The 12,949-nt window shown below is 44.4% G+C and overlaps 1 protein-coding gene across 2 annotated transcripts in view; it reads right to left on the bottom strand.

Moving 5' to 3' along the window:
* The window catches only part of PRKCD (protein kinase C delta), an 80,624-nt gene that overhangs the window by 35,760 nt on the left and 31,915 nt on the right, over positions 1–12,949 (bottom strand). For both annotated transcript variants that reach the window (XM_040407085.1, XM_040407086.1), the window contains exon 2: positions 2,996–3,117. In XM_040407085.1, coding sequence (XP_040263019.1) covers positions 2,996–3,110 — 115 coding nt within the window. In that variant the 5' untranslated portion in view covers positions 3,111–3,117. The remainder of the gene's footprint in view (positions 1–2,995; positions 3,118–12,949) is intronic.

Genomic DNA, 12,949 nt, shown 5'->3' with positions numbered 1-12,949 from the left:
ATTCTTGCGCCCTGGGATATTTTATCTTTTTACCTCTGTAGATTGTATAATGGCCGTTCTTGGTATTGCAGCCCAGGCCAATTCACTTGAAGGTCATATGGGGTCATTTATCAAACTGGTATAAAGTAAAACTGAGACATTATGGAAGCGATCATTAGCATGCGGGGGGCATGGGGAAGTTAGGACAGGCTGTTCAGGCTCTACTCACCTTCCCTGGTCTTCTTCCAGATCCCACTGTGCACTGTGTCCTGATCGCATACAGCATCAGGACGTAGTGTACGTAGGTGCGCACTATGACCTTGACATGGTGTGCTGTCAGGTCACAGTACACAGCGGGACCTGGAAGAAGCAATGAAGCGGTGTGTCCTGGATCTGCAGCCCCTTCCGCAGCAAGCGAGGCAAGTTTATTTATTTTGTAACGTCCCATCTCAGATCTGATGGGGTCCCATCTCAGATCCGATGGGGTCCCATTTCAGATCTGATGGGGTCCCATTTCAGATCTGATGGGGTCCCATTTCAGATCTGATGGGGTCCCATCTCAGATCTGATGGGGTCCCATCTCAGATCTGATGGAGGTTGGAGGGTCTAATCTGAGGCTGTTGGGTGGGTCTGATCTGAGGATGATGGAGGCTGGGGGGGGGGGGGTCTGATCTGAGGCTGATGGAGGCTGGGGGTCTGATTTTGTAGTCTGATGAGGAATTTTTCCTATTTTCCTCCTCCAAATCCTAGGTGCATCTTACAGTCCGAAAAATACAGTAAGTGGAAATAGGTTGCATTAGGATATGACCAAATAGGCTGTGCTTGCTTATACCAAAATGTCAAAGGGTAAAAAAAAAAAAAGTACGATTGGAGCTCTAGGCAGAAAGAGCATACTCCTGCATGCATACTTTATTATATATACAAGTTTATGTTGCTGTATACATCAGTCAGCCATAACATTAAAAGCTGCAGTAAACATTAACTAAATCGGTGTCAATGGCACCTGTCAGGCAGGTCTCATGTTGTGTTCCTGATATACACTGGTTAGTGACTTCCAGTGGTCCCTGGAAGGACAACCAGTGAACCAGAGACAGGGTTATGGGCGCCTAAGGCCAGGTTCACATCACCGTTTAGTTTTCCGTTCTTCTGATCGGTCAAGAGAAAAATAAAGAGAACAAAGATCCTTTATTTTGAGCATTCGTTGTGCTCATTTTAAATCTGTTTTTGTCAGTTCCTTCAAAGATCCGTTATTTTTGACGGGAGAAAAATTCCTCCTTACAGTCTAAAATAATGCATCTCAGATGAAAATGAGAAAAAACTAATGATAATCATGCTCAGAATAAAGGATCCTTTTTTTCCTGTTCTTCTGATAGATCAGAAGAACGTATAAATAAAACTGTGATGTGAACCCAGCCTAAGGCTTATTAATGTGCTTGAGGAGCAGAAGCTAACCTTTATGTTCCTTCACGCAGAGGAGCTACTATAGGACAAATGGCGTAAAAAGTTACTGCTGGCCATGACAGAAAGGAGTCAGAACACAAAGGCTCAGATCTACTAATGTGTCTGCACCAAAAATCTGTCTAAAAAGTGGCACAAATTGGCGCATCTAGGGTTTCTACAATTTTTTCTTACGCTCAACAAAAGGCTGCAGCATTGTGGGAATGAGGGTAGTGTCCAAAATGTGATATTTTTGTGCCACAATTCTGGGGTAAAAAGATGGTCTATCCCTGCACCACATCTATCATCCAGCCTGAGCCCCGGTGATAGATCTGGTGCAGGTCTAGACAGCCTGTTTAAGCTTCCACCATCTTTAGGATTAGACCCAAAGAAGTATATCGCAGCTTATTGTATATGGGGCTGCATATCTGAATACAGGTGAGGGTACCTATGCCAACCTTTGCCCACCAAAAGTGTTAACGATGGACACGTAAGCATAAGAACTGCTCGAAGGAGCAATGGAAGAAGGTGATGCTGAAATACTGACTACCTGGGGAAAAGATGCTCTAGGGGAAAAACACAAACCTTGACATGTAGCACCTTCCTAAGTATTGTTGCCTTCATGGCAGTGGCCTCTTTGTGCAGAAAAGTGTGCCCTGCCACACTGCAAACATTTACAGGAATGGTCTGAGGAACACAAAATGCCCAAAATAAAACTTGACGTCCGAATTCCTAAAATTTCAATCCTTTTCTGATTCAGATATTTTTTATTAACCATTTTTTAGATACAGAACTATTAAACATGACATTACCTCCCAAACTCCCTCCCCCCTTCCTTCCCATTCCATTGTGTCCGTAGTATACGCATAGTAGTCCATATGCAATACAGTCCGCATTTGACGAGTCTTACAATCTGTTGACGAGTCTTACAATCTGTGGCATAGTCCATAATTTTTCCGCTCCATCAGGATTTGGTTATTCTTAGATATCCAGATTTTTCGACCTCGCTTCTTCTCAGCGCACCCAACACACCATCCCCCAAATCTCAATCCTAACAAGTATCTGTCTGATCCATGGAGGCCCCACCTCGCAATCTGCTGCTAACATTTTGGTTTCAAAAACCTCTGCCACCACAGGGCACCTTCAGAGGTCTTGTGGATACCAGGCCTCAGTGGGTTAGAGCCATTTTGGCGGCATGAGGAGGACCTACACCATTTCAGGTTTTAATGTTACAGCTGATCGGTGTATGTTATGCATAATAAAACGTGCATCCATGGAGATTATTAGGAGTCTGGTATCAATCCAAGCCAGCATTACTGCTGGGTTATCTCTGTCCTTATGGGGTAAAGGGGTGCTCTGGATTAGTCCCGATACCTTGGTTCCTTTATTAGGGAATGCCTGCCAAGAGCACGGTGATAAATCACAGCCCCAAACGCAAAGCATAGACCTAAAAGGTTTGGAGAAAAAAAAAAAAAAAAGTCCTAGGAAACTACAAGAGAGCCTTGCCTGGTGTAAAACAGAGACAGCTTGGCAGGGCAAGTGCTAAAACACATGAGCAACAAGTCTCTTCTTCTCTTACCTGTAGTGAGGGATTCCTTCACCTTCACGGCACAGAATGGCTGGTATTGTTCAGACTGTGCTGGCATAGGTCCCAACTCAAATGAGTTAAAGGCAATCCGCAGGAAAGGAGCCATGGTGCACCTTGCAGAAGAAAAACAGACAATCCATTAAAGGTCAATTTTATTTCTCAAGGGAAACGGCACATATACAAATAGATATAGCAGAAGTCGCCGTGTCCCAATTATTTTCTTCCTTTTAGCAGACACAGGAAGATGATCTATTTCTCACATTTTTTTGGCAAAACATTGTGTCTCCAGTGACCAGGGTGCATCAGGTGAATGACACTGGTTGAGAAGGTTTACTCTGGACAGATTCCTAATGGATAGATGAGCGCCTGCTTTAAATCTTCTGGAATAAAAGGTTCACCGTTTGTATAACAACTACATAAACAAAACAGTAAAAGCCACATAAGCATCTAAAAGATCATCGTCCGATCCTAATCTAATCACGGGAACTGATACGCATCCTAGTAAAGTGGTGTACAGTAGCCAAACCTGCTTTCCTAGCTTCTACAAGGCCCTTAACAATCATTTCTGCATCAGACGGGGCGCACCCCGGGGACCACGCAAGGCACACTACATTACTATTGAGTTTCCCTCCCACAATTTTGCAATCTGATTAGAAGGTTTACATAATTGTCACCAGGGAAGTTACAACCATTTGGGTAACCAGGGTCAAGGGTAGACTGGCCATAGACCCTACAGGGAAAGTAAGTCTCCACACAGCACCCTGCCTAAGCTGCAAACAAGGCATCGCACCCAGACAGCCAGAATCCTGCTCTGTGCTGATGGGGGACAAGCACCCTGAAACAGAAGTCAAACGATGGTTATCTTGTCCGGCTATATTCCCTTGTCAAATCCCAAGGCTTGTTGGAAAGTCGGATTTTAACTAATAGGGGCCCGCTTCCAATAGGTGGCACTGGCGAGATTGTTCTCTTTCTTGGGAGATACTTCTTTGCATATTCAGTAACCAGAGTAAAAAAAAAAAAACTCATGTCTGCCGTTTCTGTGGGGTTGATGGGCATGGAAAAATTTGAACAGCATGACAAACCAAGTATCCTGACAAATCAGGTCTTGTCTTCCACATGAAAGGCGAATGACCAGAATGAAGACTGAACAACAAAACCCTAAAGAACGGAAGACGAAGGACTCTGGAGAGACACCAGAAATAGGAGTGCAGGAGGATCAGTGAGCATACTTTTTTTATGCTATTCTGACCCTTTGAAAAAAATAAATTACTGGCCAGATAAGCCTTTAAAGGGGTTGTCCAGAATTTTTTGTCCGGCCAAAAGTTGGTATATATGCCGTTACAGTGAATGGGGCTCTGGCGGTGCACGGTGGTATCCAGCTATACAGGATACAGGGAACTCTGGCAGACTGCCGGCGTACACAGCGCAGATGTGAACCCAGCCTAATCTTTTACCATAAGCCATACAGGCGCACTTCCTATAAACTAATGTAATGGGCAATTAAAGCTGACTATTGTAAAGCATATCAATGTGAATGACAATATGCCAATATCCTGAGGGGCTATTAGGGAATAAAATATATAATGAAAAAACTTGGGGATTTTTGAACTGCCTAATTTTTTATATTTTTTTTAAATAAAACTGTCTTTATTCTCACAGCATGATGTCTAGCGCTGTAAATAAAAGGGAAGGTTGGGTGTATTGAGCACTAGGGGTGTAGCAGTAGCAGTGCTCAAAGCGCTACAGCCTAATAAAAGTACAAATAACTAACTCAATAACACTGCAAGCTTAAAAATAAAGAAATATATAGCTTTAAATCAGCATGATCAACCCTACCAGGCAATATGTCTGGTTTAACAGGGTTGGTCATGTCGACAGAGGCTCTTTAAAACTTGAGTCATTTTGGATGTACAAACTGACTTTCTTGCGACCCGATGGCTTGAATGACATGACTGAATCAACATTTTAAACATGCCCAAAGCCTGATGTTTTATGTTGACCACCACATGAGTATGTTTTTTTGCTAAATTGGTTTTTACTATTATGTGATGTATTTTATGTACCCTTTTTTGGGTAATTTTTACGCAGTTATATTATATATGGTATATATATATTATTTTTTTTATGTTTATTGGAATTCTACTGTGGGCCACTTCTCTCCTTTTTCGCCCCCTCCCTTTTTCTAGCCCCCCTGTCCCTTCTCCCTCATAAAAGATGATTATTGGCCTGCCGCCTGATGAAGATGCAGTCCCTGCATCGAAACAAATTGCCTGTATATTCATTGTCATTTTATACAAGAAATTCCTTCCCTTTAAGTTTGGCATCGCTCTGGCCAATATTCTTTGTTGTTTCTACGAGCAGTGGGCTCTACTGTTGCTGGACTGTTAAGCTGCAGCCTTACTAGACCGTCTATGTGCCTCTCAGTGTTGTATCTGCATTGCACAACTACCCAAGCTGAGTCGTGCTCTAATCCCCTTCCTGCTCACTACATGACAGGGGTGATGGTGCTATAGTGGCACTAGGTTTTTCTGTTTTATAGAACCACCCATCTGGTCACTTAAGGCAGAAGAATCCGATCCTGCTATATTACACAGACTTGAGAAAATGTTTTGCTTGAAATTTCTTTGACTAGTGCAGGGATGCCCAACCTGCGTCCCTCCAGCTGTTGCAAAACTACAACTCCCAGCATGCCTGGATAGCCTACAGCTATCAGGGAATGTTGGGAGTTGTAGTTTTGCAACAGTTGGAGGACCACAGGTTGGGCATCCATGGACTAGGGGGTACAGTAGAGAAATAGTGTTCCGCAGCCTGCAGCGCCCAAGCTCTTGCCAAAAACTACCATTTCCACTTCCATTAGGCTCTCTGCAGCTGGATAAGCACAGGTTGCCAATGCCATCAAGAAAATTGGCACTGCCCACCAGGTTCAACTCCATGTCCATAATGCAATTGTGCTTCCACCTAGCACTGAATGTGTGGGGCTGGATTCAGTCACTGATAGCAGTCACAGACCACTCCTGCCAAGCAGAGAAAGCACAGCGTACGCATGGTGCGACTACTGAATGAGTGTGCCCTGCTAAGATCACTAGTGAAACTATGGCTGATCCTGCTGTAACTACTGGAGAAGTGAGCCTGGTCCTAAGACATGCCATTGCAGGTTCCTAAACCTAGATTTGCCCAGGCCTGAGGTTGGTACCACCTTTCCTCTTTCTATTGACTTGTGGCAGTACAAGTTGAGAGCTTACTTTTGATTCTTTTTCTTTTCTAAGTCCAGGATTGCTGGGGGGCCCAACGCAGACCCGAACACCCACATACTGCGGCTGGGCACGGGAGCGCATAGGTCCCTGCCCCGCCGCCGATCAACGCCATAGGCTTCAGGCCTAGTAGGCCTGAGGCCTATGTGGTAGTATAATCCTGGCGCAGGCGTGCATGATGACATAATCGCGTGCCTGCGCCAGGACACAGGACAATGAGGATTGTGAGCCTGCAGCCTGCCTCCCCATCCCGGACACAGGTAAGTATTAGCTTTTATTATTTTTTTTTTTTTTGTGTGCCAACTTTGGGAGGCAGAGGAAGACATGGGGCCAAATCACTTCAGGGGACGCAGTTTGGGGGCAGATTATTACATTGGGGCAGTGTAGGGGAAATTATTATGTGGAGGCGTTGCTATTAGGGGACATTATTTTTGGAGACACTATACAGCTAATATTACCTGGAGCAAATTATAGGGTGTAATTATTACTGGGGGCACTCTAGGGGACATTATAACTGCTGTAGACACTATAGGAACCTTTGGGATAATTTATCAAAGTGGTGTAAAGTAGAACTGGCTTAGTTGCCCACAGTAACAGATTCCACTTTTAATTTTTCACAACTCCTTTGGAAAATGAAAGGTGGAATCTGATTGATTGCTATGGGCAACTAAGCCAGTTCTACTTAACACCAGTTTGATAAATGACCCCAATTATGAGAAATCTAACGTGTCTGTGTAACAAACTCTGTAGAGACGAGATGCGGCTGAAAGAACTTGTCATGGCGGTCTGGGTCAAACGGAGGAGAAGAGGAATGAGAAGGTCTACATGACAGGAGATGTCACTGGAAGTTAGGCCTCTTGCACACGAACGTGGTGCATCCGTTTCGTGCATTGGGGACCGCAATTTGCGGTCCACAATGCACGGGCAACGTCTGTGCAGCGGCTAGGACGGATCGAGATCCGTCCGCACCGCAAAAAAAAAAATTTATAGAAATAAAAAATAGAACAAGTTCTATTTTTTTTTGCGGTGCAGAGGCACAGACAGAAACCCTACGGAAGCACTCCGTAGTGCTTCAGTGGGGTTCCGATCCGTGCATGGGTCCACAGAGTGGGCACGGGCCGATACCCATGTATTGCGGAACCACCGTATGCGGGCCGCAATACGGCCACGGGCACTCAACATTCATGTGCAAGAGGCCTAAGAGGTATGTGATGCTGTATTCCCCTATATGTAGAGGTGGCTCACTACTGTGACCTGAATTTCATCTTCTCCTCCAAGTCTTTTTTATCATAATCATATGTATTTTAAATTTGGCAACTAAAATTTTAAATTTGTCACCTGCAGTCCTATGTAAGAACCCAGATAACAGTGATAACTTTCTTTGTTCAGATAATGTAGTAGATGTTCCATGCAGTCCTATGTAACACCCCACATAACACAATAGTTCACTGTTTTATGTGGGGTGTTACATAGGACTGCAGATAACATCTATGACATCTGTACTCAGTGAGTTATGAGATGGTGGGGGTCAGGCTCCTGGCACCCCCTGCCAATCAGCTGTTTAAGGAGACCGCGATGTCCCAGTGAGCGCTGCAGCCTCTTTGCTCGTTACCAAGCACAGCGCTGTCCATTTGATAGCACTGAGCTTGGTACTGCAACTCAGCCCCAATCACTCAGATGAGACTGAGCTGCAGCTAGGCCATGTGAACGATGAATGTGACGTCATATGGCCTAGGAAGAGACTGTGGCGCTCATGAAGCACCGCAGCGTCTTCATACAGAAAAAAATTAAACTAAATAGAGGGAGGGGCCGAGTTGGGTAGAAAGCCCGTATCATGCACTTAATCCGCCCCTGCTCACAGGATGCCATAAGTACAGCAGACCCACGGTCTAGTGTAGAGTTCCTTTCCAAGTGTGTGACTTTAGACGGGATCTTATTGCCCCCTGCTGGCACGGCTCAGTTGTGTGTGGATATGGGAATTCCACAGCAGGTGGCAGTAGAAATATAGTTTTGGATTGTCTGATTGTAAATCAGCGCGGCAGAGTGGTTACATCACCCAGGAATTTGTTGTATGAGATATTCCGGAGAAGGAGGAGGTGCAAGAACAGCATTACACTCTCACGGTACTACCAAACAGTGCAGAAGAGAATGTCATTCACCGCCAAGTCACTACCAAGCTCACATTTTATAGCTGAAGCATCATTAATCTTTCCCCTTAGGGTATAGGCATAAGTAGCGAGCGCTGGGCAAGCAAAAACGACAGCAAAATGCTTTAAGAATAGATGAATGGTCCCTGCAAATCTGCACAGCCATAATCAATCTATTAGAACACCATGCTGAACCTCACGTGGTCATGGTTTTCGACTGCACTGTGGCCCCCCGATGCATGCTACACATGTCCAGAGGTTATATAAGGAAAAGTTTGGTAATTTTCTTTTATAATTTATGCATCAATCTGTCACTGTTTTCAAGATCTTTACTTGTAGTCCTTGAATGAGCACCTTCCTCATCTTGGTCATGTGAAGGACACGCAGTTATCACAGCTCCGTAATGAGACACCAACTTCTACTTTCTCACCATCTCCTTGGCTGCTCAGCCGGTTCTCTCTGAGACGCCGTTCGAGCTGGTTATTTTAAAGCTACGGCATTGTATTCTTTGTTGTCCTAAGTTTAGCATGCTGTGCAGTCACGTTTTCAACCTGTTGATATCACAGATGGTGAGTAATAGCCAATATTTGCTTTCTGGGCTTGCCTCCACTATGGTGTGCTGTGTACATCTGAGGTCAGATCCGATAATTAAATTAGATCCTAGACGGTGCATCTAACATCCAGATATCAATCTTAACCTGGGATATCATGTGCTGGAAATGTGAATTATCAATAGCTTAAAGAAGGACCATCTCGCTAGGTCCACCTATTGGAAGGGCCTCCCTACGAGTCAACGTTCAAGCCTTAGACCATGACAAGGGAAAATAGCAAAACCATCAGGGGTGGACGGGGAACCTAAAGTGGCCCTGGAAAAAAATATATAAAATAAAAGTGGCCCCATATTGTAGGCGGGTCCAAATTGACAGAAGGTGGGGCAACACAGACAGACAGCGCCAGGAATACCATTGTGCAAAATACCGTCTAAGCAGAACCAAATACCACAGAGCAGCACAATATACTGCCCCAAAATTTGGCCCTCTGTGGTGGCTATCAATAGCTGCCATTTTCTGTCCTCCTCCTCTAGTTGTCTCTGATTAAGATATGGAGTCGGGGGCTTAGGAGGTGAGATGCGGCCACAGCAGTTGAATTTAGGAGGGCATGTGGGGTCGTTGGCCGGGTATATGAGTACTTGATCCTAACAGAGACAATTTCCGACAAGAGGTCGTTATGTAACTGGCCAGTGGCCGGGAGGAAGGCTTGGGTGGCCCACTGGGCATCAGCCCACCGGAAATTTACCTATAAGGTCTATGAAAACCATATATTCATCCACAGACAGCTGTATCAGGGTACTTGCTCCTCATCAGTATGGAGTAGGATTCTGGCTGGCATGGTTCTAAACAAAGACTGGTTGTACCTGTTCTCGTTCACTGCCAATTTTCTGTTCAGAGGAATGGTGACAAATGTTAAAGGGGTTCTCCAGGATTTACATATTGATGACCTATCCTGAGGATAGGTCATCAATATGAGATCTGCAGGGGCCCGACTCCCAACACCCCAATTCATCAGCTGTTTTAGAAGGCCACAGTGCATTGTATAGTGGCTGTGCTTGGTATTGCGGCTCAGCTCCACTGAGCCAAGACCATGTGACCAATGTCCAACGTGAAGTCACATGGCCTAGGAAGAGGCCTAAGCGCTTATGGAGTAGAGCTGACTCTTTGTACAGCTGAGTAGCGGCCAGACCCCCGCGGATCTCATATTGATGACCTATCCTGAAGATAGGTCATCAACACGTAAATCCTGGAGAATCCCTTTAATACGCAAGTTACACTCTGGGAGGACCTAACGCTGCTACCTGAAACAAACTAACGCCAATCATAATGAATTTACTGCAATTTCCAGGTCACGAGGCATCATGGCCTAAAAGGTCCACATTGGTTTATGTTGGCTAAACGCGGGTTTAGCTGACAATCTAATGGGGAGCTCCTGCGCCCTCACCACTGACAGATGGGTTCTACCAGGGTATACGCCCCCAGAAATGTCTGGCTGCACCATCCCCCTCTCTCCCCAATGACAACACAGAACTGAACATGCATGGAAGAGTTGGGAGAGGGAGCTGTGGGTCTAACGATCATTCAGCTGACCTCTATTGAACGTGTACGCCCTCATTTCAACGGACATATTAATTCGATATTTCTAAAGCCAAATCTAGGTGCGAAAGTTTACGGTAGTTCATACAACCGGCTATCCTGTTCCCATATTTTCTACAATGGAAATTTACATTATATAGACGTCAAATCAGCATTCAGAAAAAAATGTGTGTCACACATCAAGGCTACTTTCACATCTACGTTTTCCTTTCCGGTATTGAGATCCATCACAGGATCTCAAAACCAGAGGAAAACATTTCAGTTTTGTCACCATTTACTTTCAATGGGACAAAACTGAACGCAACGGAGTGCACCAGAATGCATTCTGTTCCTATCCCAGACAGAAAACCTCTGAATTTGTGTGTGTCATGGGAAACTGACCAAGACAGGCACGAAAAAAAATGATTCAGTGCCCATTGACTTGAAATGGTTTTAGTGCTGGATCAGTCTTGTTAGTTTTAGAGATAATATAACCGGATCCGTTTATAACAGATGCAGCCGATTGTATTATCATAACGGAAGCGTTTTTGCTGATCCCTGCCCGATGTAAAAGTAGCCCAAGAAAGTTGACGACACCAGCAGCATAGATAAGAGCCGCATGGATCTGACGCGTTAGCACGTGACTACTGTGTGTCAGGATTTCCACAATTCTCTTATCACTGCCTAGATAACACATGGAAATCTAATCTCATCTAGAGGAAAAAGGTCACGATCTGTCCTCATGTGCATGGCTCCCTTCAGATGAGCTGTGAACATAAGTCTAAGGCCAAGTTCACACTTTACTTACAGTTGCAAGAAAAAGTATGTGAACCCTTTGGAATGATACGGATTTCTGCACAAATTGGTCATAAAATGTGATCTGATCTTCATCTAAGTCACAACAATAGACAATCACAGTCTGCTTAAACTAATAACACACAAAGAATTAAATGTTACCATGTTTTTATTGAACACACCATGTAAACATTCACAGTGCAGGTGGAAAAAGTATGTGAACCCTTGGATTTAATAACTAGTTGAACCTCTTTTGGCAGCAATAACTTCAACCAGAACTGTTTCAGTTCAACAATATTCTTGGGAAGTCTGGTTTGAATCGCTTTCTTGAGGTCACAGCATCTCAATCGGGTTGAGGTCAGGACTCTGACTGGGCCACTGCAGAAGGCGTATTTTCTTCTGTTTAAGCCATTCTGTTGTTGATTTACTTCTATGCTCTGGGTCGTTGTCCTGTTGCAACACCCATCTTCTGTTGAGCTTCAGCTGGTGGACAGATGGCCTAAAGTTCTCCTGCAAAATGTCTTGATAAACTTGGGAATTCATTTTTTCGTTCGATGATAGCAATCCGTCCAGGCCTTGACGCAGCAAAGCAGCCCCAAACCATGATGCCCCCACCACCATACTTCACAGTTGGGATGAGGTTTTGATGTTGGTGTGCTGTGCCTCTTTCTGTCCACACATAGTGTTGTGTGTTTCTTCCAAACAGCTCAACTTTGCTTTCATCTGTCCACAGAATATTTTGCCAGTACTGCTGTGGAACATCCAGGTGCTCTTGGGCAAACTGTAAACGTGCAGCAATGTTTTTTTTTTTTGGACAGCAGTGGCTTCTTCTGTGGTATCCTCCCATGAAATCCATTCTTGTTTAGTGTTTTACGTATTGTAGATTCGCTAACAGGGATGTTAGCATATGCCAGAGACTTTTGTAAGTCTTTAGCTGACACTCTAGGATTCTTCTTCACCTCATTGAGCAGTCTGCGCTGTGCTCTTGCAGTCCTCTTTACAGGACGGACACTCCTAGGGAGAGTAGCAGCAGTGCTGAACTTTCTCCATTTATAGACAATTTGTCTTACCGTGGACTGATGAACAGCAAGGCTTTTGGAGATACTTTTAGAACACTTTCCAGCTTTATGCAAGTCAACAGTTCTTAATCGTAGGTCTTCTGAGAGCTCTTTTGTGCTGAGAGCTCATTCACATCAGGCAATGCTTCTTGTGAAAAGCAAACCCACAACTGGTGTGTGTTTTTTATAGGGCAGGGCAGCTGTAACCAACACCTCCAATCTCATCTCATTGATTGGACTCCAGTTGGCCGACATCTCACTCCAATTAGCTCTTGGAGATGTCATTAGTCTAGGGGTTCACATACTTTTTCCACCTGCACTGTGAATGTTTACATGGTGTGTTCAATAAAAACATGGTAACATTTAATTCTTTGTGTGTTATTGGTTTAAGCAGACTGTGATTGTCTATTGTTGTGACTTAGATGAAGATCAGATCACATTTTATGACCAATTTGTGCAGAAATCCATATCATTCCAAAGGGTTCACATACTTTTTCTTGTAACTGTATTTACTCAGTTACTTCCATCAGTTATTGTGAGCCAAAAGCAGTAGTAAAGCCTCCTCAGA

This window comes from Bufo bufo, chromosome 9, assembly GCF_905171765.1.
Source record: "Bufo bufo chromosome 9, aBufBuf1.1, whole genome shotgun sequence".
Classification (NCBI taxonomy): Eukaryota; Metazoa; Chordata; class Amphibia; order Anura; family Bufonidae; genus Bufo; species Bufo bufo.
The sequence above is the reverse complement of the archived record's forward strand: the minus strand, read 5'-3'. Positions and strand labels throughout refer to the sequence as shown.